Source organism: Meriones unguiculatus, chromosome 16 (assembly GCF_030254825.1).
Source record: "Meriones unguiculatus strain TT.TT164.6M chromosome 16, Bangor_MerUng_6.1, whole genome shotgun sequence".
Taxonomy (NCBI): Eukaryota; Metazoa; Chordata; class Mammalia; order Rodentia; family Muridae; genus Meriones; species Meriones unguiculatus.
Genome location: NC_083363.1, coordinates 24,653,228 through 24,678,738, shown reverse-complemented (window position 1 = coordinate 24,678,738; position 25,511 = coordinate 24,653,228). Strand labels below are relative to the sequence as shown.

At 43.6% G+C, this 25,511-nt stretch overlaps 2 protein-coding genes across 3 annotated transcripts in view; one reads left to right on the top strand and one right to left on the bottom strand.

The window, feature by feature from the left end:
* Window positions 1–328: 328 nt before the first annotated feature.
* Pcbd1 (pterin-4 alpha-carbinolamine dehydratase 1) lies at window positions 329–5,363 on the top strand. Its single transcript, XM_021652818.2, has 4 exons — window positions 329–485; window positions 3,458–3,589; window positions 3,985–4,065; window positions 4,858–5,363. Exons 1-4 carry the CDS (start codon window positions 483–485, stop codon window positions 4,954–4,956), a joined length of 315 nt encoding a protein of 104 aa, XP_021508493.1. The 5' UTR covers window positions 329–482; the 3' UTR covers window positions 4,957–5,363.
* Window positions 5,364–8,635: 3,272 nt separating this feature from the next.
* The window catches only part of Sgpl1 (sphingosine-1-phosphate lyase 1), a 51,076-nt gene continuing 34,200 nt past the window's right edge, over window positions 8,636–25,511 (bottom strand). For both annotated transcript variants that reach the window (XM_060369484.1, XM_021652825.2), the window contains exons 6-15: window positions 24,782–24,858; window positions 22,752–22,880; window positions 18,147–18,235; window positions 16,801–16,906; window positions 16,088–16,186; window positions 15,107–15,256; window positions 13,015–13,253; window positions 12,467–12,613; window positions 11,517–11,637; window positions 8,636–11,050 (exon numbers count right to left, since the gene is read on the bottom strand). In XM_060369484.1, the coding sequence (XP_060225467.1) occupies window positions 10,910–11,050; window positions 11,517–11,637; window positions 12,467–12,613; window positions 13,015–13,253; window positions 15,107–15,256; window positions 16,088–16,186; window positions 16,801–16,906; window positions 18,147–18,235; window positions 22,752–22,880; window positions 24,782–24,858 (1,298 nt within the window). In that variant the 3' untranslated portion in view covers window positions 8,636–10,909. The remainder of the gene's footprint in view (window positions 11,051–11,516; window positions 11,638–12,466; window positions 12,614–13,014; window positions 13,254–15,106; window positions 15,257–16,087; window positions 16,187–16,800; window positions 16,907–18,146; window positions 18,236–22,751; window positions 22,881–24,781; window positions 24,859–25,511) is intronic.

The following is a 25,511-nucleotide window of genomic DNA, read 5'->3' as shown; positions in this document are numbered from 1 at the left end:
AGTTTGTCTTCTGGCTGGCACCAGACCTGAGCCTTTTCTTTCCTAACATGAGATTCTTGGGGAAATTCCGATTTCTTGGGTCCATTGTTTCAATAGCCTGATAGCACAGTGTTTCCCTCTAGAATATCTTCCCTCCTATCAGGACTGTCGGTTACAACTGTGCAGTCCAGTGTGTGTCACATTTATGCAGGTGGTTTCTGTTGTTGTCCTTGTTAATATAACAATAGGTCGGGCAGTCTGGTGCTGAGAGTCCTCCAGAAGAAGCGCAGCAGAGCGAGGTGCCAAAGCCTTTGCCCTAGAGCTCATCACGCGGCCATGCTCACAGAGCACAGCGCATGGAAAGCGCTGGAAGGGCGTGGAGCTAGGAGGACTGGCGTTAATTATTACCCGCGGTGGCCGGATCTCTGCCCCGCCCCCCGCGGTGGCCTGCTGCCTGCAGTCGCTCTCTCCTCCTCTGCCGCCACCTGCTACCCGCGCTGGACATGGTAAGCAAGCGCAGGAAGTCTGGCAGACCCTGAGCGGGGACCGGGAAGGAGGGGTGAGCGCTCCGATGCTGGGGGTACAGTCCCGCTGAGCTTCCTCCAGCGCCATCGAGCCTCGCTAGGGTCACCCACTCGGCCCTTAGGGGCGCTGGGCTGTAGATACGGGAGTGGCGGTGTCGGCAGGCCTGGAGAGAATGGAACCTGGCCTGTCCAGACTCCCAGGCTGGGTCTGCTCGCGGGCTCTGGAGGGGTGGGGCAGGAAGGCGGGTCTCGGTGGCGCTGCCTTGGCTCTACAGGCTAGCTGCTCTCTTGGGGTGCCAGATGTGGCTGCACTCAGGTCTCTCTTGCACCCCAGTGCTGTCCTCGGCCTTGCGCCCCACCCTAGTACCTAGCTGGGGTTCTGCGTACCATCCTGGCACCGTGGTGGGTCAGGATCTTAGGTCCTTTAAAAACGTTTGTCCCTGGAGCCGCTAGACCCAGCAACCCTTACCTAACAACAAAGTTCTCCGCAATCGCCTTGAAAGTAGTCAGGGATGGGAGTGCGTTTTGGCAGCTGTGGCCTGAGAAGGGTCACTGGGGACCAAACACACAGGCTTGGGTAATCAGTAATCCCTCAGCCCATACCAGAGGCTGACAGGGCTTTGCTAAGCAAACAAGCCCTGACCACTCTGACCTCAGAGTACAGAGCGTTGTCAGTCAGAGACTTGGTTCTCGAAATTTCTAATGAAAAAGTACCCCCCACCCCCACCCCCACATCCCACCAGCTTACCTGTACCCACTACTCTTTTCTGAGCCAAGGGTAAAAAAATAAAAATAAAACAAAAACTAAACAGTAGGTTCTGGTGCCCTGTGACTTCTGGTTGCTTGGTTACAAGGGCCCGGCTTATCAGACACTGAAGGGCCTGTTTACCACAGTGCAGATCTCTGCAGCAGCCTCTACAGCCATGCCCAGCCAGGGCAGGAGAGTGATGAGGTGGAACCTTGTTTCTGAGAGCACACTGACCAATGATGGTTCTGTAGACCCCAGTGTTGGCCTGGAACCTGTCACAGGTCTCCTTCTTGTCCTTTCTTTTCTTTTTTGTACTTTTTTTTTCTCTTTTCTTTTTTTTTAATGTGTATGAGTGTTCTATCTGCTATGCTAGAAGAGGGCATTAGAGGGTATAGATGGTTGTGAGCCACCATGTAGGTACTGGGAATTGAACTCAAGCCCTCTGGAAGAGCAGACAGTGCTCTTAACCACTGAACCATCTATCTAGACCCAAGAAGTGCTTTTTAAATGAAGTTGACATCCACTTTATAACCTTGCAACTTACTCAAGTATTTTGCTGGCATCTCTTGGTCTAAGGAGAGGGTCTCAGCCCTTTACCCATGAAGCCAAGGGACCAAGGGCTGGTAAATGGACAGGGCCAAGGCATAAACCACCCTGCCAACTCATCCCAGGTTATCAAAACTTATGGGTGGCTTGCAGGGCTCAGTTTACCTTCTTCCCACTCCCCAGGCTTTGGGTCATTATCAGTTTGACACTGTATCCCTGGGAGGTGGTTCTGTTTTACAACCCTAGTTTATTAGATTCATGGCCCCATATCTTCTTAGACGACAGAACTAACCTCTAACTTCCATGTTTTCTGGAGGGTCCACTCAGGACCTGAGGGTCACACCACGGGTACTTTGTACAACAGGCTAATGAGTATGTCAAGTGGCCATGACACACTATTTCCATTTTGGGTCTGGGCTCTGTGGTCCTGGATTCCTAGGGGCCAGAGACAGCTTCAGCCTGACACCTGTGGACTACATAGGGGCATGATGGAGGCAGGGCTCACATCAGCAGCAAGGCGGCTGAGCATCATCTGGGAATGTGTTTGAAATGCTGTTTTCTTCATCCAGCCCCAGGGCTATAGGTATAACAGACCATACCTTGAGTTTCTGACATCACTGACTTAGGATGAGTGAGGAAAGAGTCTAGGTCTCTGTAGATTGCAGAAAGGGTTTGGGAAATGGAGCGCAGAAGAAATGCTGAACAATGAGGATGCCAGGAAGGACATATTGTAATGCATTGGAATTGGGCTGAATTTTGCTTTAATTCCCTTGATAACACATTGGCATTTACATGGGAAGATGCAATGAATCTGTGAGGCTTTGGGAATAAGAGTGGGGAGCGCTCTATCTACATCACATTTTCTTTGGCATTCTGTAACTATGAAGCAGGTATAAAACCCAGGATCAGGGCTATGGATGTGGCTTAGTTTGTAAAGTGCTTGCAAGTATGAAGCTCAGAGTTCTCATTCCCAGGAACCACACTTTGAAAGCCAGGCATGATAGTGTGTGCTTATAATCCCAGCACTGGGAAGACAGCACAGATGGATGGCTGAGGCTCAGTGGCCAGCCAGCATAGCCTACTTGGTAACAGACTCAGAGTCAAAAAATAAAGGAGGCTGGAAAGTTGCTCCATGGCTCCTAGGAACACTGGCTCCTATTCCGAAGGACTTGGGTTTGACTCTCAGCTCACAAGTGCCAGTGACTCCAATTCTAGGGGATCTGACATCCTCTGCTGGCCTCTGCAGGGACCAGACATGCAGGCAGTGTATAGACTTATGTAAAGACAAACATTCATACACATAAAATAAAAATTTTAATCATTTTTTAAAAATTCTAATAAAGGTAATGATATCTGAAGAACGACATCTGAGGTTATCCTCTGGCCTCCATAATGTAGCCCCCTTTCAAATATATGCCAAAACCTAAATCAAACAAGCAAAAACCCAAAACAAAAAAATTCAGGACCTAAGAGCCTATGAAGACCAGTGTAGACCCCACCTCCTGGCAGGGCACTTCCATGGAAACCTAAAGGTCTGTTGCTTGCTATCAGGCACTTGTATCCACAGCAGCCAGCACTGGCTAAATTTCTCCCAAAGGTCTGAGGCACACTCTTGACCTATAAAAGGAATGCCCTGGGGCCTCTGTTCTCCCTCTTCTAGGCTGGCAAGGCACACAGACTGAGTGCTGAAGAGCGGGACCAGCTGCTGCCAAATCTGAGGGCTGTTGGGTGGAATGAAGTGGAAGGCCGAGATGCCATCTTCAAGCAGTACCATTTTAAAGACTTCAACAGGGTACGTGGAGCAGGGCCTGAGCGAGCTACACTTTGAGTGTTCGTTCATGTCATGTCCTGTTAGCCAAGGACAAATAGATTTCCAAGTGACCTGCAAAGAGAAGGGCCTTGGATTCCCCATTTCCTGAAATTTGAGGAAGTCTTTGGAGAAGACAGTCCAGGTAGCAAGTGCACACGCCCTTTGGAAGGCACTTTATCAAACAACAAAGAATTGGCAAATACTGTGCTGTTTGCACCACATTGGGGATGCTAGAGACACCAACAAAGGTCTCCAAATCAGGGGCAGGATGTCCCGGGGAGGTGATTAGAGCTCTGGGACTCCCTAGAAGCTAGGCTATTCTCGTGCATCAGGTCTTACTGGCCATGACGAAGTCTGGTCTTCCTTCACTTTATCAGGCTTTTGGCTTCATGACAAGAGTTGCCCTGCAGGCTGAAAAGCTGGACCACCACCCCGAGTGGTTTAATGTGTATAACAAGGTGAGTGAAGTTGTTTCCATGTTATGCCCTGCCCAAAGTCTTAGAACCCCAAGTCTTCCTAAAGGTTCACCCTTGGACCTGACTGTAGGCCCTTCCTCACCAATAATTTGTCTACTTCTATCTCCTTAGGCCTCACAAAACAGCCAGTCTAACCTCAGATAATAAGTGCAAATTAAAACAGTTTACTGTGACCAGATATTAAAGACAGGACTCAGGAAGGGAAGGCAAAAAGAAGGGCATACCCACTGTTAACAGTACTAAGGGCTTTATTCTAGATGGAAGAATGAGAGGATACTAAAATCGAACTCAGATACCTATTCATGGCCAATAGATCAGACTGATGAACATGCTAAGAGCTCTGCTGGACTGTTGAAAAACATGGATGTGTTTAGGACTCCCACAAGTTGTCCTCTGACAGCCGCACACACAACATCAAAATGCCTTTTCCCACTGAGCCATCTTGTTGGCCCCTGACTTAAGTTCTTATTTGCTCTTGATATCTGGCTGTGATTTTTTTTTGTCCTATTGCTAAGGTCATAATTATTTATGGAAACTATCAAGGGAAAATGATGTGTAAGCAGCTTTGCACCTTTCTTTGAGTTGTCAGGAAAGAAGTGTCCAGCTACTGTCTTCAGGAATTACTAGCAGCTAATTCCTATCCCCAAAAGGAATTATAGTGACTGGCTACTATCCTGCAGTCCCTGGTAGGGCTGAGCCCACAGCCAGTGTCTCTTTTGTTCTTCCTGGGAAGACACTTGCCCACTCCTGAACTCCTGATTTTCTCTTATTCAGGTCCATATCACCTTGAGCACCCACGAGTGTGCTGGTCTTTCAGAACGGGACATAAACCTGGCCAGCTTCATCGAACAAGTCGCTGTGTCTATGACATAGATCCATCCGGTTTCGTATTTCCTCAGCAGGAAGGGGTGATGGAAGAAGGAACCTAGAGAGAAAACCAAGGAGGCTAGCCCCTGATCCCTGACTCTTGCAGTGAATACCACCTCCATTTAGGGATAAGCCCCTGTGAATAAAGATGTCAGTGGCAACGTCAACAGCAGGAACAGCAGATCTTTCCCTGTGTCAATCTTCTCATTGGGGCTCTGCACGTAAGCTCTTCCTTTCTCCGTAGGGTTCCCAATGGCAACAGTGTTCTTTCCAAGCTGTATCTTGCTCCCTTTCTAGTTCATTTTCCAAGCAGCTGTGATAAAGCATGACATAAAGTCCAATCTCAAACCCCACAACTGAAACAAGCCCTACTGTATTATGCTTCTAATAAAACAATGCTATTAATTGGTTCAGCTTCTAGAACCTTCTTTTCCATAGGTCATGCCAAACCGGAATCAGCCATGTTTAGCTTTGAGGAGTTTGTCCTGTTTTTGTGGCTCTGGGGATCAAAGCCAGGGCTTTCTTTGCACATGCTCAGCTAACAGAAATGATCCCACTAAGGTACTGAGCCTGTCCTCAGCCAAAATGCAACAGAATGTAAGCCAGGTCCAGGTAGGGCCACAAGGTACTGAAGGAAGGAGCAGAGCACTCTGCCTTTGGTTCATTATTACGTTGGAAATAATGGAAACCAGAAATAAGAAAATGGAACCAGGAAAATTATGAACTGTTACTAGATAAGACATGAGCTAAGGGAACACAGAGAAGCAATTAATGGTGACAAAGGAGGATGTTAGTTATACCTCAGAGACCAGAAGGGCAATGTGTACATGGCATGTGAACCTACATCTAAAATGATAGTGTGCCACCATTATTTTATTCCTTCTGCTATAATGACTAATTTTGTATGAACAAGCCTAGATATGCCATGAGGTACCAGACATTAGGTCAAATAGGATTCTGGGTGTGTTGGGGCGGGGGTGTTCTGGATGGGGTTAAACTTTAAATTGGTTGTTAGTAAAACAGAGTCATAGTCCTTAGTAAAGTAAGAGTCATTCAATCAGCTGAAGGCTTATGGAGAGCAAAAAGACTGACAATCCTCAATTAAATAGAACTCTGCACTCCTGTTTAAGCTTCCTGACTTTGTGGGTCTTAGCTCTAGACTGAACTGCTCCTCTAGCTAGCCAACTTGGCTTCCATCACCACTGAACTGGTTCCTTACCTAAAGTCCCCTTCTGTATATATTGGTCATTTCCAACATACTTTCTAATATACATTGGCCTACATCAAAGACCATAAACATCCAAAGACCTCCAATTCTGACAGCTTCTGCAATTCTCAGTCTTAGCATAGGACTTAGAGCTTGTCTACTGTTATTCTGTAGAAAGGACACAGGTAGTGTAGGGAATGATGGGCTATTTGCTACTTAAGGACCAGTTTATACAGGTCAGGTCCCTGGGTAGGAATTCTCAAGGATACAAAATGCCCAAGAAATGACAAAATGGGAAGAATGGGAGTCAAGCCCAATCTCATCTTTACCTGAGTGTGTCATAAGACACTCAGAGCAGGAGGCAGAGCAGCCCTCTCCTCACCTATGAGCCCTGGCCTGGAGCCGAGGCAGCCTGGATAAATTGGTCCTCCTAAGGCCAGAAGAGGCAGAGGTTGGCACTGCAATGGCAATCTGACTACACAGCTTAACAGTAAAACCAACCAGACTTCAGACAGTGGCATCATCTGTTTTACTTCTGACACTGTTCCCAAGTGTGCTCAGATCTAACATCTGAGTACATGGGACAAAGACAGAAAACATGGAGGATTCAGCTTGGTGTTAATGGCCTTCCTATTCTACTTATATGGATCTGGATTTGAAAAGGCAACTGAGAGACCAAAAGATTAAAAATCAGCCATTATTAAAGTTTAAGGCCTAAACTAGCTGGGTGAAGTCAAGCCATGCCCTGAGGGGAAGAACCTGCCTTACTGCATTCTTTTCCCACCCACTAGAGATACAGTTGCTAGAAAACTGGCCCATCCCCCTAGGGAGGAACACCAGGTCATTAATGGTTTGGGGACCTTCCTATAGCCAATCAATTCAAAATGTGGCATTTTGACCAATAGATGCTTGCCAGGCAGGAATTGCCCCTGCCTTGGGCATGCTAGGAGGGACTAGAATCTTTAAATCACCCAACTAACCTGAGCACGGCGCTCGGCTCTCACGGCTTCGGCAGCAGGGGTGTGGGCCCAAGCTGCAGCTTGTAATTTGTAATAAAAAGATCCTCATGTGGTTTGCAACAACTTGGCTCCTGCTGGTGGTCTTTTGGGGTATTGCGATTTGGGCACAACACAACCACATCTGTATGAGGCACATCTGTTTATAAATAACAGGCAACAGCCTTTAGAAACTAGTTTTATTCTCAGATCAAGCCAGGTAACTTAAGTTCTACACAGAGACAATATGACAGGATAGTCACAAGTGGAGGCCGGGGATGTGGCTCTACTGGGAGAGGACCTCCTGGCAACCCTGAGGCTCCAGGTTCAATTCTTAGCACTTAAAAAACAAAACACAGAGACAAAGACGAAATCACAAGTGGAAAAGAGGCCTGAATCACCTACAAGAAAAGGCTATCAAGCTGGGCCTGATAGCACGGACCTGGAAGCCACCTACTTGGGAGACTAATATAGGAGAATCAAAAGTTAAACCCTAGTCTGGGCAACTGAGTGAAAATAGCCCTCAAAAAAAAAAAAGGGCGGGGGGGAGGCTGGGAACATAGTTCAGTGGTAGGACATTTACCCACTATGCACATGGCTTTGGGTTCAAATACCCAGTATCACAAGTGGAAAAACAAGGTTGTCAAAGCCTGGCTTTTGCTTCCCCAGGCTATAACTGGTGGCTATCATGGTAAGCCTGCCATAGGTTTTTGTCACCACTAGGTATTGCTGAGGCAACTCAGTACTATCAAGAACCATACAGAAGTGAATAAACTGGAATTAATAAAAATAAATTTAAAAAATAAATAAATAAATAAATAAGAAATTAGTTTTAGCCATTGAAAAAATAGGGGAAAAAAAAAAAAAGAACTATACAGAAGACAAAAAAGTATGTAACCATGAGCATCTCAGCTACTTTTGTGAGTTCAACCAGGTCTGCCCAGGGCATACTGGTGACCCATCACTTTATGTTATATACTGCTGATCATCTTCAAGTACGCTAGTGATGTTCGTCAGCAACTACACAAAAGATAACATTCTCTGCCTTCATTCTGGCAAAGTTGAAATGCCCCGAAAACTCACCAGTGTTAAAGCTGGGCTACGTGAACCATGGGAAGCCTTCGCTTTCTTATGCAGAACAGAATGTGACACCCAGCATTCATTCATGATCCAGGAGTATTATAGGCCCCCTAACCAAATGACAAGCTTTTGACTGGTCAGACAGAGCCATGCTATCAGTATGTTCTGGCACAAGAGAGGAGAGGAGTTTGAGGCCAAGACAGACCTCCCCGGACAGATACAACCACAGCTCTTGGAGACGACTAAGCTCCCTCAAGTGCCAGGACATGATGAATCCTGCTGTAAGCATGTCACAATTTAACTCCCCCTGGGAGGGGAGGGATGATGGAGGAATGCTCACCAGTTTCCCATTCAGCAACTGCTATATTGTGATCTGTATAAAATAATGCAACCATCCAATGACTACAGTTCAGGACATTTATTATTCAATTGCTTTTGAAGAGTTATTGCTGCAGTTAGGAAAGGGCATGGAGATAATGGGGACATTAGAGAAGACAAAACAGATTTCAAAGAGGCAAGTACCATTTTCCAAGTATAAAACTGGTAATATTAAAAGTGACATGGCAGTATATTTACAGTACTACCTACATCTACTATAGAAATAAGACAGTGTAGTGTTTGCAGAAGCCACTGTGGCACCTCTTGAGTCACATGATACCATGATACAAGACACCCTACCCTCCCTGCCACCAGCTAGGCATGGCATGCACACAAACACACACTCACAAAATGAAAGCCTTAAGTCACACTAAGGTTCCTAAGCATAAATTAAAATGGCTACAGCAGGTCCCTCTGAAAAACACCAGCACCCAATGCTAGTGCTGCCACAAAAGAAGGTAGTGGCTCAGTTCCTGGTTCTGCTGTGACTACAGAGGACCTGTCTGTCCATTTTAGCCACTGGCAAGGCAGTGTGGTGCCTGCTGGGTGGTCCCTGATCCTCTCCAGCATGATGCACTGTGGACCCAGAGAGGAGTCCCAGAAGCTCTGACCACTGGAAGAGCGTGAGCTCAAGAACTCAGCCTCTCTCTTTGACATATGCGAACAACATTAACTCTCCCTGAACCTCATAACACACTGCAGCGCATACAGGAGGGAAGTGGACATACACACTTGCCCTGCCATGAGCCAGCTAATAACAGCTATGTGGTCAGAACAGTATTGAGGAACACTTCCCAAGGAGGGTGAGGAAGAGCCTGGTGGTTTGGGGCTCCCAGGCAGCAATGCTTAGGCTAAATACTCAGGAATCCCTGAGAAGGGGAGGAAACACAGAAAGGCTCCTGCTGACTTGTCCCAAGTTCTCTCCTACAAATAGACACATCTCAAAGACTAGTCCATTTCTGCCAGGGCCTGGGTGAGGAGTAAGTTTACTACTCACTGCTGGGGAGAAAGGCACATGGTATGATCATCAGAGCAGGACAGAGCCTCAGCCTAGATCAGAGTCCCCATCCCTAAAAAGGAGAAGCAAGTAGAAAGTTGGCACAGGGGGTGGTCCTGTGCCTGTACCACCCTGGGCAATTAGTCTTAGGAAGGAATCCCAGACCCCAGCTGTAATGGCTGCAGCCAAGCCTTTCTAACTCCCATGCTGCTTCCTTTTATCGGAGGCTGAGAAACATCCAGTACCTGAAGGTAAAATGCCATCGTACCTTTGGATGCTGAATAAAGGTAGAAGGGGCAGGAAGAACAAATTGATGGAGAAGGTGTCCCCTGCACATCTTCACATCCACTAAGGGAAGTCAAGGACACTTGTAGAGTGTTTCCTTCATTAAAAACAGATTCTTATTACGTGATGGATTAAGGCAATGTGGAAGAGGAGGACCACTGCCCATTGTGCACATAGGTGCTTACTTATGCTGCTGATCAAGAAAATATGGAAAAGGGTCAGGTTTTGGCTCATCTGGCCCAGGAGAGGGCTCAGGTGTGATCTACCCCTACTCCAGTGAGGCAGCACCACAGCTAGAAAGGACTAGATTCTCTGAAAACCATGTTCTTTACCTACCTTACAGCTATAAGAACAAACAAGTGGGAGTATTACTGCCAATGGGCACCTCCAAAGATGGTAGCAACCACGGTCATGCACAAAAGACAAAGGAGCACTTCAAACCCTGCCAAGGGAACATGCTCCAGTTATGCAAAAAAGACGTCAGTGACCTGGCCAACCTGTGCTTGGAAAAGTAAAACAACTTGCAATGAAAGTGATCCTGAGATACAAGTGACATCTCCTGAAGTCTGAAATCTCCTCCTGCATGGGACCTACTAACACCTACCTGGGGAACACAGTACATAACTGCCTCCTGCCTGACAGCTAAAACATTCGACTGAGGTAGCAAAGACACCCTCTTGCTATCTCACACTTTCCCTAAGCAATCAGGACAGGTCAGAGCCACCACACAATTAAGTGAAGATGATGCTGAAGACGTTAGAGAAGAATATGGTTAAAACAATTTCTACGGTAACATTTATAACCAGGGAAGACTCATTATGCAGTGGAGTCATTCAGGGTCTTCAAATTAAAAGCCACAAAAGGAAACAAAAGGAGTCCTGAGGCTGAAGCTATCTTATGGTTTATCATATTGTGCTCTAAGGAGCCAGTCCAGATGTCAAGTTGTGTGTGGTCTGTTCCAAATGCCAAGAACTTTCTGAAGGCCTGAAGCTCCATGGACCTAACAAGGGTCAAAGTTCAGTGGGGCTTTGGAGAACCATTCATCTGGCTGCCCTGAGTCACAGGATCCGTACTATAAAGGCTGTCCAAGAAGATGGAGGATAAGTCTGCAACCAGATTCCTGTCAACGGTGGCCTGGGCCATGCCATAGATGGCACCCTGCAAATCCAACCAAGGACATATTATTAGTGGTATAAATACAACTACCATCCTTATGCTCCCAGCCCCCATTCCTGGCCCAGGCATCTTTCCATCAGAAAAGTAGCTGCCACACAATATATTTGCCACAGGTACTTTCAAGCTTGCTACTCAGGGATTTACTGTTAAAACAGACAGACAGACAGACAGACAGATAAAGATCCAGAGAGCTCAGTGCCTTTTCTGTGTCAAATTTATTTTCAAACAGATAGGACAAGAGCAGCCCTACTTCTGTTCGGCAGCTTCTGCTTTCAATCTCATTTGAGATACCTAAAAAGAAGGGAGCAGGGACCAGCAGCAACCTTAACTGTTAAGGAGAGTTTGTGCACACTGAGCTGAGGCAGAACCAGACTCTAAATACTCTGATTATTTCAGGATCCCATACAACGCTTAATGTTTCTAAGCAAGGATGCCCTGATAGTCTTACCATTCCTGTGGTCTTAGCTTGAGGATTCTTCATGATTTGTGTGACCGATTCCCGGATATCCTTGAGGAACTGGATTGCCACCCGCTTCCGAGTATGTACTAATGTAATGCAGAAATGAATGCTGTGGGAGGAGACAGAAAGTGAGGAACATTCCCTGAAAAAGAAAGAAACCCTAAAATAAAGCCACTCCAGTGGAGGGATGCACTGGTTGACTCTCCATACTGCTGCTGCTTCCAGGTCTGGGAATCAGGCTCTCAAATCCATGGGTTTTTTAATCCAGGAGATGAGGGTTTTTCAGCATGATCAAGAACCACCTTATGAAATGAACATAGCTGGCTGTTCTGTCCTGTCTCCATCCCACAAACTGTCAATGGTGGCTATTTCCATCATGCATGAGCAATGAAGGGTAAGAGGCTTTCATCTAGTGGGGAGAAACCATACAACTGGGGTCTGAAGGACTTAAGTGCTTTTAAGAAATCCTAACTCACTCTCAGGAAGGATGGAGTTAGCAATGGCTGTAAGCTGTGGAAGGCAAGCTGTATTAAAGATACAAATACAGACGATTCAGCTGAAGTGGAATAGTAAGTCAGAAAAGCATGCTGAAGAATAAGTACAGCAGGCCTGGAAGATAGGAAACCTTTTATGGGGTTATGAGCAAAATAAACATTACACAGGTAATTGTGTCTTAGAGAAGCCAGCTGATCGCTACGGTTAAGATGGATCACAGAATAGAGGTCAGAGAAAGAACAGAGGAAAGCCTTACAAGCAACAACTTATCTCAGCAGGTTGGCAACTAGTTCTACTACAGCTTAAAGCAAACCATCTTATTCCTTATATCTACAAACTGCAGCTGTTATCAGTGTTCTGGGCTCTAGAAGCTGAACCCTGTATATCAGATTACCTCAAGTCTTCATGTCATGAAAAGGGAGGAGCACAGGCTTTAGGCATACCTTTTTGGGAACTGGAGGTAGTTAAAATTCCACCCCTTAGCAGACATCATATTAGATAGTCGATAGATGTCAAAATCGTGGGAGCCCAGAGCAATAACTGACAATTGAGGATCCCCAAAAATGAAGATGTTTTTGATCTTTTCCAGTCTAAAAATAAGCAAATGAAGAAAAAATTGAGCATATCCATTTTGCTGGTCCTTATCTCAGTTGATGAACACAGCCTACTCTCCTGGGACTTTTCTTGTCTTCTATACCAAAGAGACTAGGCTGGGATGGGTAATTTTTATGGAGATCAGAATCCCAGGCAGAACATCAGAAATGTTTCAAGTCCCAAACTCCATCCAGAACTGGCTTTTCCCAGGCTCCCCCACTCCTAAGTCACAGAATAGAATGAAAGTTTTTCTTCTCCCAGAACCATCTAATAAGGGTCTAAATCCCAGTTTATCAGGGGACAAAAAGTGGTCAATGTGCCACCAGGCAGAGAGATACCTTGGGCCAACTAGGAGAAAGAGCAAAAGACAAAGCAGAACCCCATTTTCCACACATACTCTGACTTGAGGAAGCGAGCGGTTTTGATGATCTGTTTGGTAGCTTCAACATAGCCGTTCTCACCGAAGTGCATTAAGGCGGCCCAACAGGCTGCAATGATGCCACCAGGCCGTGAACCAGCCATGCTTGGAGATGCGTAGATGCCACCTTGCCAATCCGCATCAACAAAGAACTGGTACCTCCTGTACTTCTCATCAGAGTACAGCACCACGGATGAACCTTTGGGAGCATAGCCGTACTGAGGGGAGAAGCAAAAGGTGACTGGATCTGGCAACTCTGCCCACAGAATCACACAAGGTAATACCTGCTTTCTCATAGGAGCTCTGTGATGCTTCCCATTCTGAACACTATTAACAGACAGAGAGAAATTGAGGGATGTATTCCACATTTTCTTTGTAAGGGGTGAGCCATCTGAGATCCTAGAAAAATTAAGGTTAGGCTTCCTCCCTCTCTCAGTCAGCTTTTCCTTAATTAAAGCCTTTCTCTGGGAAGCTGAGCCCAGTAGCATATACCTATAATCCTAGCACTTGGGAGGTGGAGGCAGGAGGATCAGGAATTCAAGGCCATCTTCGGTTACATAGTGAGTTTCAAGCTGCCAACCAGGGCTATATAAATACCTTGTCATAAAAACAAAGCAAAAAATGTTCTCTGGGACAGCATATTAGTATAAAAACAAGAACCAATCTTTCGTAGAAGCCAGGAAAAAAGAAAAAAACTAGAATTCAAGCCACTTGGAAGATCAAATTATAATCTGATCTGATTCCCATCTATCTTTTCTGGCATTACACTTCTTTTAAAGACCGGACTGGTGTTCTAAATGGTATTCCGTCTTGAAATACACTGTACAACTGGAGTCATCCTAGAGAACTCTTACCACAGCTAATCCAAGTTTCACTCCCAGCCCCACACTGAAATGGACAGTTAAGGGGAAAGGACAAACAAGTTATTCAGGTAGTAAAGCAGAAAATTGTGATTAAAATTTTATTGTAGATCATTTATAGTCTGAAAAACAACTCTCCACTATAAGATAGTTTAAAACAAGTTCTAGGGGTCTGGAGAGATGGCTCAGTGGTTAAGAGCACTGTTTGTTCTCCCAGAAGTCCTGAGTTCAACCACCTGTAATGGGATGTGATAACCACTTCTGGTGTGTGTGATGACAAAGCACTCATACACATAAAAACAAATAAATAAAGATCACCTGTTTATTAAAAAAAATTCTATAAATTAACAACAAAAAAAGGTACACATCCCTGATGTCATTAAGATTTTTTTCTACATCTGGATGTACTTTCAAGAATTGCCAACTAAGATGGATTTCATTTCAGCCTACCAAGAGTGGCAAGCATAAAAACATCAAACATTGTAAGCCAGTTCCTTTTCCAAAAGGACTCTGCCATCAGCATATTGTCACTTAGGCTCAGGGACCCCAGTATCAATCCTCACCACCTCCAATAACCTCAAGACTTCAGGGGCTTTTGGCACAAGGGCCCTGGCTATACAACTGGTTGACAACTAAATCCTCTTAGCCCAGTATGAGCAAAGGCAGGAGTTCCTTTTCTCCATGACTTGTCACTTCCACGTTGTAACCATCTGATGGCTAACCTCCTGACAGACAAGAGCCAGACTTTATTTTATATGTTGGTATGTGTGGTGGTTTGGATGAAAATGGCCCCCACAGGTCCACAGGGAGTGGCACTATTGGGTGGTGTGGCCTTGTTGGAGTAGGTGTGCAGTTGTTGGAGGAAATGTGTCACTTGGGATAGGCTTTCACGTCTCAGATGCTCAAGCCAGGTCTAGTGTAACATTGTCTTCCAGCTGCAGATCTAGATGCAGAACTCTCAGCTACACCCGGAATTATGTCTGCCTGCATCCCACCAAGCTTCCTGCCATGATGATAATGGACTAAACCTCTGAACTCTAAGTCAGCCCCAATTAAATGTCTTCCTTTATGAGTTATTGTGGTCATGGTGTCTCTTCACAGCAATAGGAACCCAAAGACATTATGTGTGGGGGAGACTGTTTCAATCAACTTGTTTTATGAAGAACAGCTAAACTCACCAACTGTCAGCAATTGTTACCTCCTTAACTTACCTTATGAGTATCTGCTGAAATGCTGGTTACACCCTTCACCCGGAAATCGAACTGTTTCTCCAGTGGGTAGCCTGCTTTCTCCATGAAGACAATGAGGAAACCCCCTAGACAAGCGTCCACATGAAAAGGGATTTTGTATTTAACAGCCAGCTAGTTAAAAAGAACATAGAAAAAGAAAAATAAATACTAAGTAAAATATGGGTGGAAAGATGGCTACTCTGTATTACATCTCACAGGTGGCTATTTATATAGTCATTTGAAGACAGGGTCTCCTGTATCCCAGCCTGGCCATGAACTTGCCATGTAGCCCATGGAAGACCTTGAACTTTTCTGATACTCCTGCATCAGATGACCAGCATAATACTACCATGCCCGGTTTTATGAGGTAATGAGGATCAAACCCAGGAGTTCATACATGCCTGGAGTGTACTCTTCCAACTGACCCACAATCCCAGATCTCTAATAATTATTTTTGACATTTTTAAATCAAGTTTACTTTTCATGTATATATAGTCTTCAAAAGTGTCCTTCTGAAATGTATTTCATATAATTTGTACTTAAATATGCCTGACCTCAAGCTTCTCCCCACCCTCTATCACATGAGAAACAGCAGAGCTCTGATTTAACAGCCTCTATAGGGGAAGGTCCTACTTTAGCCATTATATGGCAGGCATCTTCCTAATGGCAGACGTCTTCCTAATGGCAGATTACTTCCTGGTAGGAATCTAAGAGTCAGTATTGTTTCAAAATACCTACTCTAAAGGCAGCCTGGGTCATGTACTACCTTTCTTCCAATGAATGACTGTCAGAGATTCTCAAAAAAGGCACAGGGGCTTGCTTTGGGGTTGATGAGTGCTATCAATCCCTGCTATGTTCAAACCTAAAATCAAAACCCTTCATCCTCACAAAGCCCTGCATCATCATATCTATTTTAAAGTACTAATCTGCATGCCACAAATCTGCACAGCCCAAACTTCTCACCTTGGCCACTTCAGGGATAGGATCTATCACACCGTGAGGAAACTGTGGGGCAGAACAGACCAGCATAGCTGTGTTCCTGGAGATGGCTCTTCTCATTGCCTAGGGATTTAAAGTATAAGAGATGTAAGAATCTTAGCCACAGCTAAGATTTGCTGTGAGGACAATGTGGACCGCTGGCTTAGAGTCCAGGTCCATAGGTCTCTACATCCTGGGAGAAGACTGCCTTCTGCAATGAAGGGTGCACACAAGTCCACATGGTAATGCAGCCTCTATGGAAATAGAAACAATACCGAACTAGGAAACAAAAGAGGGAACTCTGAGTTCCAGCCTCACAGTCTACCAGTCATGATTTAGTAAAAACTTCACTTAACCTTGTGGTCTACAAATTCCAATAATGTAACAGCTTCAATAAAATGAAAAATTCTTATACACATGTGAGACATAAAAACATACTCAGGTCCATGAAAGGGAGTATTGGGGCAAGTTCATCCATACTCATTTTATAAATAAAGGAAAGAAAGTAAAGGTGTTGAAAGTAAAATCCATCTCTGCACCAACAGGGACAGATCATCAACCTTTTAGAACTAAGAAATATGGCTGTCTGTCACAGGGTCAGTCTCCTCTCTGCTCTGGTCTGAGCAGGAAGTCTATGTATGTGTAACTGAGAAGTGGTCAATAAGATGTACTGTCCCTTGGACCTTCGGATGACTCACCCGCACATCCACCTCCATGTTCTTATTCTGTTTAACGCGTACAATCTTCATCCCAAAATAATGAGCTGCTTTGTCAAATGCAGCATGAGCGCTCTCAGGGGCCACACTAGGTGATGGGGGAGAAAGGGGCTAATTAAATATAGAACACAAGAGGATCCAGGAGAACACTGCAGAAACTTGAAATCACCAATTAAAGTGTCTGATTATTTTCCCTCACACTATTATGTTTATATTGCTTGGTGCAAACAAAGACAGGCATATTAATTTTCTGTAGACAATTTCCTCCTACTATTTAGGAACTCATTTTGACAACAAGAAGGAAAATGCAGAATACAAAAGAACACAGAGCATAAACTGGGCCAGACCAAAAAAAAAAAAAAAGCCAAAAAAGGTTCAGATGAGGGTGCATGAGGCAGAACTTCCTGAGGACTGATCATCCAGAGGACCTCTGTGAGAAGCAAAATGCGGTTCTAGCAGACAGTAGGCTGCCTGGCACAGATGCAGAAGCAGCAGTCAGCCTCAGGCCACAGTGGCCTGCCAACCAAGAACGATCACCAACTTACAAAAAACTAAATTCTGTCTCTCCTATATGGTTACAAATCATTTTCAAATAATGTTCAAAGAGAAAACAGGGTCAAAGATACATATTTGCTTCCAGATAGCCATTACTCCTCTCTCATCACTACTGTCTCCTTTAAGGGAGAAAAAAAATCTCTATAATAACTAAGTACCAGACACCAGATGTTTACATGTGAAAAAAATAATGGCAGCTAGGTTTGCTCTCCTAGGCAAAGTGAGTCACCGTTTGATGATGCATAGAACAAAAACTACTTAGAACCTATACTTGGGGGAAAAAATTAGCCTAAGAAGTATAGCTTCAGTACAGCACATAAAAGGTGGTGTAGAGAAAAGTCAGCCAGGAACCAAAATTATAATCAGACAAATAGCAATGTAACTGAACCTCAAAAAGAAAAAAAAAAAAAAAAAAAAAAGGAATAAACAAACAAAACCTTGTTTTTTAAATTCTTTCTTCTGGAACTATTACTCAGGTAGAAGTGTTCCTAGGGAACACTGCAGGTAGTCTAAGATACTGCAGAAACGTTCACTCATCACAGTAAACAAAGAGCTTTTCTTAGGTTCTGGATAAAGTAACAACACAGGAGCCTTTTACCTGTCACCTCTACAATAAGGATGCCATTCTTGCTGATAGTGTGCACTGTTTTAAAACTCACATAACCAACTAGTGGATGTGAAGGGACAAGGCAAAGGGCCTGCGTCAGAGGCAAGAGGAGGATGGGCTCATTTTACACTGTACTGTCAGAGGGGAAGCAGACACACATACATACATTTCTGGATTTTTGATCCCCTTCTCTAAGGCCAAGTCCCGATAAGCTTTGCAGGCCATCAGGATGCTTTCAGTTCCCCCAGAAGTCACCTACGTGAAGAAAAACAGGGAGTAAGTTAAGGGTAGGGATCAGGAGATTCAGCCTGCTTTGACTTTAAAAATGTTTGCTAGAGAAACAGACAAGGCCATGGGCAATACTGCAGAAGAGATATGGCTCTATCTTCCAGTGTGATTCAAGGAATACAAGGTGTACCACAGTGTCCAGCATGCAACGCTTCTGAAACCCAACTTGACGTTCAGTAAACACAACCTATCACCTCACTATCCTTTAGTAGTAACTGAGCTTGAATAATTTCCCAACAAGCCAAAGGCTACAGCACTGAGCTAGCAAGATATTACCTTAGATTTAGCATCTGTGAAGAGTCATATAATCTTGGGTTTTTTCTTGTCAAAAAGAAAACTAAAGTCCCTAAGCAAATCATTCAGTGTTACCATTACATCTGCTGATAAAAAGTAAAACTTTCTGTATTTTGGATTATGTATCAACTTGAGATAGAATGAAGAATGTTTATGAAACTTTCTAAATCTCTACGTACAAAATAAAATTTATCATTGGGTATAGAATCCCAGTGGTCAAGAGTTACGAACAAGATTAACTCAGAAAATTAAGTAATTTGACTCAGGAAGCCTTTTATGAAACATGTGACCACTCTTCCTAAAATAACGCACAGAATATAGACAGAGAACCCTGTTTGTAGATCTCTATTTTGGAGCTTATAGTTAAAATTAACTCTACAAATCAGCAACAATGCCCTATGGTCTAGCCTAAAACCTCAGAGTGATGACATAGTATACCAAGACAGCTGTGTAGAAAGTTGGGAAATTACCAGACCTTATATTCTTACCAAGGCCTAACAATGACCTAAACAAAAAAACTTCCAAATTCCTAGTCATTTCCATCATGTGTCCTGTCTTCAGGATAGAAATTTTATTGTGGAATAAGAAAAAAAGGCCAAAAAAAAAAAAAAAAGAAAGAAAGAAACAAAGGCCTCAGCCAGGCACAGTGGCACATGCCTGTAATCCCAGCACTCAGCACTCAGGGAGACAGAGGCAGGCAGAGCTCTTTGAGTTCAAGGCCAGCCTGATCTACAAAGGGAGTCCAAGACAGCCAGGGCTACACAGAGAAACCCTGTCTCAAAAAAAAAAAAAAAAAAAAAAAAAAAAAAAAAGCCCCGACAGGCAGTGGTAGCACACACACCTTTAATTCCAGAACTTAGGAGGCGGAGGCAGATGGATTTGCATGGGCTTAAGGCCAGCCTACACTCTGGTCTACAGAGTTCCAGGGCAGCCTGGGTTACACAGAGATGGCCTATGGCGTAGGCATGGAATAGAAGGTGGGACATCCAGCAGGCAGAAGGGATTCTGGGATAGAGCCAGGCGAGAGAGATTCAGACAGCAAGATGTGAGGAGGATGGATGCCTCGAACCTGAGCACAGGTAACCAGCCATGTGGTAATTTGCAGATTAGTAAAATGGATTAATTTAAGTTATGAGCTAGTCAGAGAAGAGCCTAGCTATATGGCCTAGGTATCTGCAAAATAATGATTGAGTCTCAGGGGCTACTATTTAGGGAGCTTGGGGAAGAGATGAAAAACCTTCTCCTACGACAAATAGAAGCCTTAGGTCACTAATGTCTATCTACTTCTTTCAACTTATATAAACTCTCACTCTGACTTTCGTGTTTCAGAGCACAAGACATTTTTTTCATTCAGATAAGGTTGAATCTGGCTGCATTTATATTCTACCTATGATATAATATTTTAGAATATGAATTTGTACTCTTAATCCACTGTGACTGAGGCAAATGAAGTTAATACAGGCAAAGAAAATTTGAAGCAGAAAAAAAAAAAAGAACTGGGAAGTATTTCAAACCCTCAGCTAGTTTCAGTCTAAAGATTTCCCTTTAATTTGTCCTCGCAATCTTTCTTAACAGTGAACCCCCCTTTTCATCAAAAACAGCTCAAGAGAGACACAGAAGAAGCAGAGAGAGACATAAAAGGAAAAAGACTAAGGAGAGAGGAGGAAAAAAGCAGAGCTCTCTACAGAAGTCTAAATGAGACTAGGAATCAGATATCATCTTATTTCCTAGTCCCTGCCATACCACTAAAGAGAGGGTAACTAGAGAGATAAGATTTAACTGCAGCACTATGCAATTCCTTAGGGTTGTATTAATATGGGAGACCGACTACTCATTACCTGAAAGAAATGAGAAAGGAAAAACAAAACACACACACACACACACACACACACACACACACACACACACACACAATCAACAGCTCTGCAATACTAACCAGCAAATAAGGAAAGAGAAATCTATTTAACAGATTTGAAACAGTGTGGTCGTGTGGCCTTGCTGGAGTAGTTGTGGCTTTGTTGGAAGAAGTGTGCCACTAGGGGTAGGCTTTGAGGTTTCAGATGCTCAAGCCAGGCCCAGTGTCTCTCTGTCTCTTTTCCTGTTGCCTTGGTTCCAGATGTAGAACTCTCAGCCCCTTCTCCAGCACCATGTGAGCCACCATGCCTCTGCCATGACAATAATGGACAAAACTCTAAACTGTAAGCCTGCCCCAATTAAATGTTTCCCTTTGTAAGAGTTGCTGTGGTCATGGTACCTCTTCACAGCAATAGAAACCCTAACTAAGACAAACAGTAGCACATAATAGATACGGACGTACAACCACACACAGTGCCCAGTCAACTGTGGAAATCAGGGTATTCAGGAAAGTCTTGAGAAGTCTCATGACCACACCACCCATTACAAAGAAGCAGAGGTTTCCTTATCCTCTACCTTTCTCTGTGCAGTAGACATGATTGATAGGGCTAAAGGAGTAACATGGAAAGACAGAACAGTAAATCTGACCCCTATAAAGGTTACAGGGATTCAGGATGGATTAAAGTTCAAAGTATAAGACTTTCTTTCAACTGTGGAGAGAGAACCTTTACTAGAATCTCTCAAGAACAGACCCTGAAACTGTAATAGAGGAGGAACAAAGTTTCAGCCAGCTCTGCAGATAAGTCACCACCTTGAGTCAGCCCAAACAGACCATCAGGAGAGACCATTTCAAGAACCGACACGAAGCAAGTAGTTACTACTGCAAACATGGAGTTGGGTATGACAAATAAAGGCCCAAGTTGTAAGGAAACAGCTGAAGGTGCTTCCTCATAGTTTTCTCTCTCTGGCATGGAGGTTCTCAACCTGTGGGTTGTGACCATCAGAAAACACATATTTCTGATGGTCTTAGGAACCCCAACCATAAATTTATTTTTGTGGCTACTTCATAACGTAATTTTGCTACTGGTCTCAGTTCCTAGGACCACTGGAAATATGTGTTCTCATGTTTATGACTCACAGGTTGAAAACCACTGCTCTAGCACAGGCTCATGAGATCACAATTTAACACAATGGGAAATCATCAAAGTCAGACAATAAAACAAAATGAGACAACAAAGAAGAAAATGGTACTAACAGGAATAAGTGTGTCAAGAACATTTAATAATTCTGACTCAGAAAAAAAGTTTGAGATATATTTAGGGAATCCAGATTTAAAAAAAGACAAGGACAGAAAGGCCAATTACACTCTACTTAAGAGAGCTATGTGGTATAATCAATGCCTGGACAGATGGAAACCTGAAGAATAATGCAAATACCTGAATAACTTAGAAAAGATGTGAGGGCAAGAAGATTCAGAGGGAAGTGGGCTTTCAAGTGATACAGGCCTATGATGTAAGAAAAAAAAAATGATAGTGCTTCTATTTCCAGCAACATACACAGTCATACCATAACTAATTTTTAAAATAAAAACAACTAAAAAGCTTGCAAAGCATTAAAACAAAACAAAACAAAACATATCCATCACTGAACTAACATTAAGAACAATCTAAACCCTAAAACAAAACATAACCCAACTTTCTGGAAGACAGTGTGCTAAAGCCAGATCTCCCCCTCCAAGAGGGTTTGCCCAAAGTCACAGTGCAACAGGAAACAGCAGAAAATGCAAACTCTCAAGTGTACAATAAATAAGCCTCACTAGTGTGGAATAAGGCAGCTTTTTTCAACTTAACATTGGGGTCAAGAAAAACACTTTAAAAAAGGAAAATGCAGAAAGAGCCGGGGCTTTCGGGAGAGGGAGGCAGGAGTATCAAGAGTTCAAAGTTATCCTCAACTACAAAGCAGGTTTGAGGCCAACCTGAGCTATGAGACTCAAAATATCAAAAATAAACTGGGGGGTGGGGAGTGTAGATCAATAGATATGTGAAGGAGTAGGTGAGAAGGGAGAAAGTAAGCCAAGTATAGAGAGGCGGCAGAATATCTGGAGAACCCACAGTGTTCTTTAAACTGTCCTACCAACTTTATAAAGACTTAAAAGATTTTTGAGAATACAAAGTTGAAAAGAAAAAATACCTAGAATATATACCAAAATATTGACACTCAGGGTTTTAAAAGTACAAGTAACATTTTTTAATTATACTTCATCTAGGTCATTCTTCAATTACAGTATAAGAGTATAACAGACTATTTAAAACTTCTATTATTACAAGCCACTTACACATCCACAGGACTCTGGCCCCCCATTGAAGAGGGAACAAGCCATCCTCACAATTTCTGCCTCTAACTTCCGTGTTCCAGGGAAGATATCTGGATGCAGTGGATTGCTCCATGTGAATTCGCCATAAACCTGCAAAGAAATGCAAGGACATATAAGATAGGTTTTCACATGGAACAAGACAAAGAACCATGCACTCAGTAAAGTTTTCTGGTACTGGGTCCAACAGTAAGAACGGGAAACGGGTATGATATAGTCTCCAACTTAAAGACCAGAATATAATGTTAGAGACAAGACATGCAAATAAATGATGCTACAAGGTGCTAAGGGAAGAAATAAAGCACAGTTAGAAGTGTTGAACTGTAACACCAGTATGTCACCACAACTATGAAGTCACAGCTTTGCCTATCACTTTTAGGTGTTCAGGCCAAAATAAGCCCTCTGAGGCTCAGTTTCCTCATATGCAAAGGAGACTAAATGGAACCTACTTTACATGGTAGATTAAATTAAACATGAAAAACAACAACAGTCTGCCTGCCACAAAGCAGCCACTGTTGTTGAGGACACTGCTAACATCCTGACTGCCTTAGAGTTATTTGATGAGAGAAACCTCAAGAGATGAATGGAAATTTACCACATGAAACAGGAGGGAAAGAAACATGAAAGAGCATGATGCTTGTCGACAGGGAAGGGAATAGGAATGGTTAAAATTGACAAGTGGGGCAAATACTGAGACTCATGGCCAAACTTTGGGCAGAGTGCAGGGAATCATATGAAAGAAGAGAGAGAGTTAGTAAGACCTGGAGAGAACAGGAGCTCCACAAGGACCAAATATATCTGGGCACAGGGGCTTGTCTGAGACTGATTTTCCAACCAGGGACCATGCATGGATATAACCTAGAACCCCTGCTCAGACATAGCCCATGGCAGCTCAGTATCCAAGTGACTCCCCTAGTAAGGGGAACAGGGACTGTCTCTGGCATGAACTCTGTGGCAAGCTCTTTGACCTCCCCACCCCCCTGTGGGAGGAGCAGCCTAGCTAGGCCACATAGGACATTGCTGCCTGTCCTGGTGAGACCTGATAAGATAGGGCCAGAAGGAAGGGGAGGAGGACCTCCCCTATCAGTGGACTTAGAGAGGGGCAAGGAGGAGATGAGGGAGGGAGGGTAGGATTGGAAGGGAATGAGGGAAGGGGCTACAGCTGGGATACAAAGTAAATAAACTGTAATTAATATAAAAAATAAAAATGTAATTAAAAAAATGACTTGGAATGTAAGAGACACATCATTTCCACTGCATGAGAACCCAAACAATGAAAAGTTTAAACATAGAATTATGACCATTATGCCAAGATATAACTAAGTAAAACCTCTAACACTAAGGTATGTGTGGTTTTGCAGTAATAAACAGAAGGCCTGAGAAATCACTACTTTAACTGTAATTTCATATAAGAAATGGGTTTCAAAACTAAGCTTGATTAGAAATGGAAACAGCTACCTACATCCCATTCTACAATTAGGATCATCTTGTGGACTATGTTTTGTGAACATTATGATTGAGCAGGCTTGCCTTGACTCCCACATCAAACAACATTGGTTCCAGCATTAACAACCTCAAATGAACATCCGCACAGTGAAACAGCCCTTTGGTCCCAGCACTTGGGAGGTAGGATCTTTGTTAATTTGAAGTAGCTGGTCTACATAAGCAGTTCAAGGACAGCCAGGGCTATGTAAAGACCCTATCTCAAAAAATAAAAACAGAATCCTCAAAGAACAGGCTCCTTTACTAGAAATACAGCTTCCTCACAGAACCTAGTAAAGTGAAGAGATATAAATGACATTTCACCTTTCCATAGTCAAGATGCATTTGACATTATTATGCACATTTACCTATTTAAATGAAAGAAACTTCTGAACGCCATGGTTTTATTTCAATAGTAAACTTCCCTTAGGTGATTCTGCTCTTACAAAAATGAGATTAATAGTTAAATGAACAAGGAATAGCCCCTGTGCACACAAACACCCAGTGTTCACCTGCACCAGCAGCTCTGTGAGCTTCGGCTCCCCGCTGTACACAGCTCCTGAGGCTTTCCCTTCTTGCCAGAAGACATCTGCGGAAAAAGTTAAAGGTCACTCTGTCAGCACACAGGCACCACTGGGAAGACAGGTATTAATACAGACAGGATACGCAAAAAAACCTCAGGGCATGTGAGTAAAAAATTCAGGAATCAGACATATGGCTCGGCAGTTAAGAATATGTATTCTCAGGGGCTGGAGAAATGGCTCGGTGGTTAAGAGCATTGTCTACTCTTCCAGAGGTCCTGAGTTCAGTTCCCAGCATTGTGGCTCACAACCATTTATAATGTGATCTGGTGCACTCTTCTGGCATGCAGGTATACATGCAGATAGAGCACTCATATGCATAAAATAAATAAATAAATCTTTAAAAACAAAATTTAAAAAAAATCTATTATCTTGCTGAGGATCAGAGTTCGGATCCCAGTATCCATATCAGGCAGCTCACAACTTTCTGTATTTCCAGCTCTAGGGGACCCAATGCACTCTTCTGGCTTCTGAGGGCATCTGCACCCAAGTACACATATTCCCATAAAGATACACACCCACACATATAATTAAAAATAAGTATTTTTAAAAAGAGTAAAAGAATAATCTCAGTAAAAAACTCACAAAGAAATTTCAATAACGATTTACCACAGCAAAGGAGATGAATGGTCATTCATTAGTGTCAATTTGTAGGAAAAGA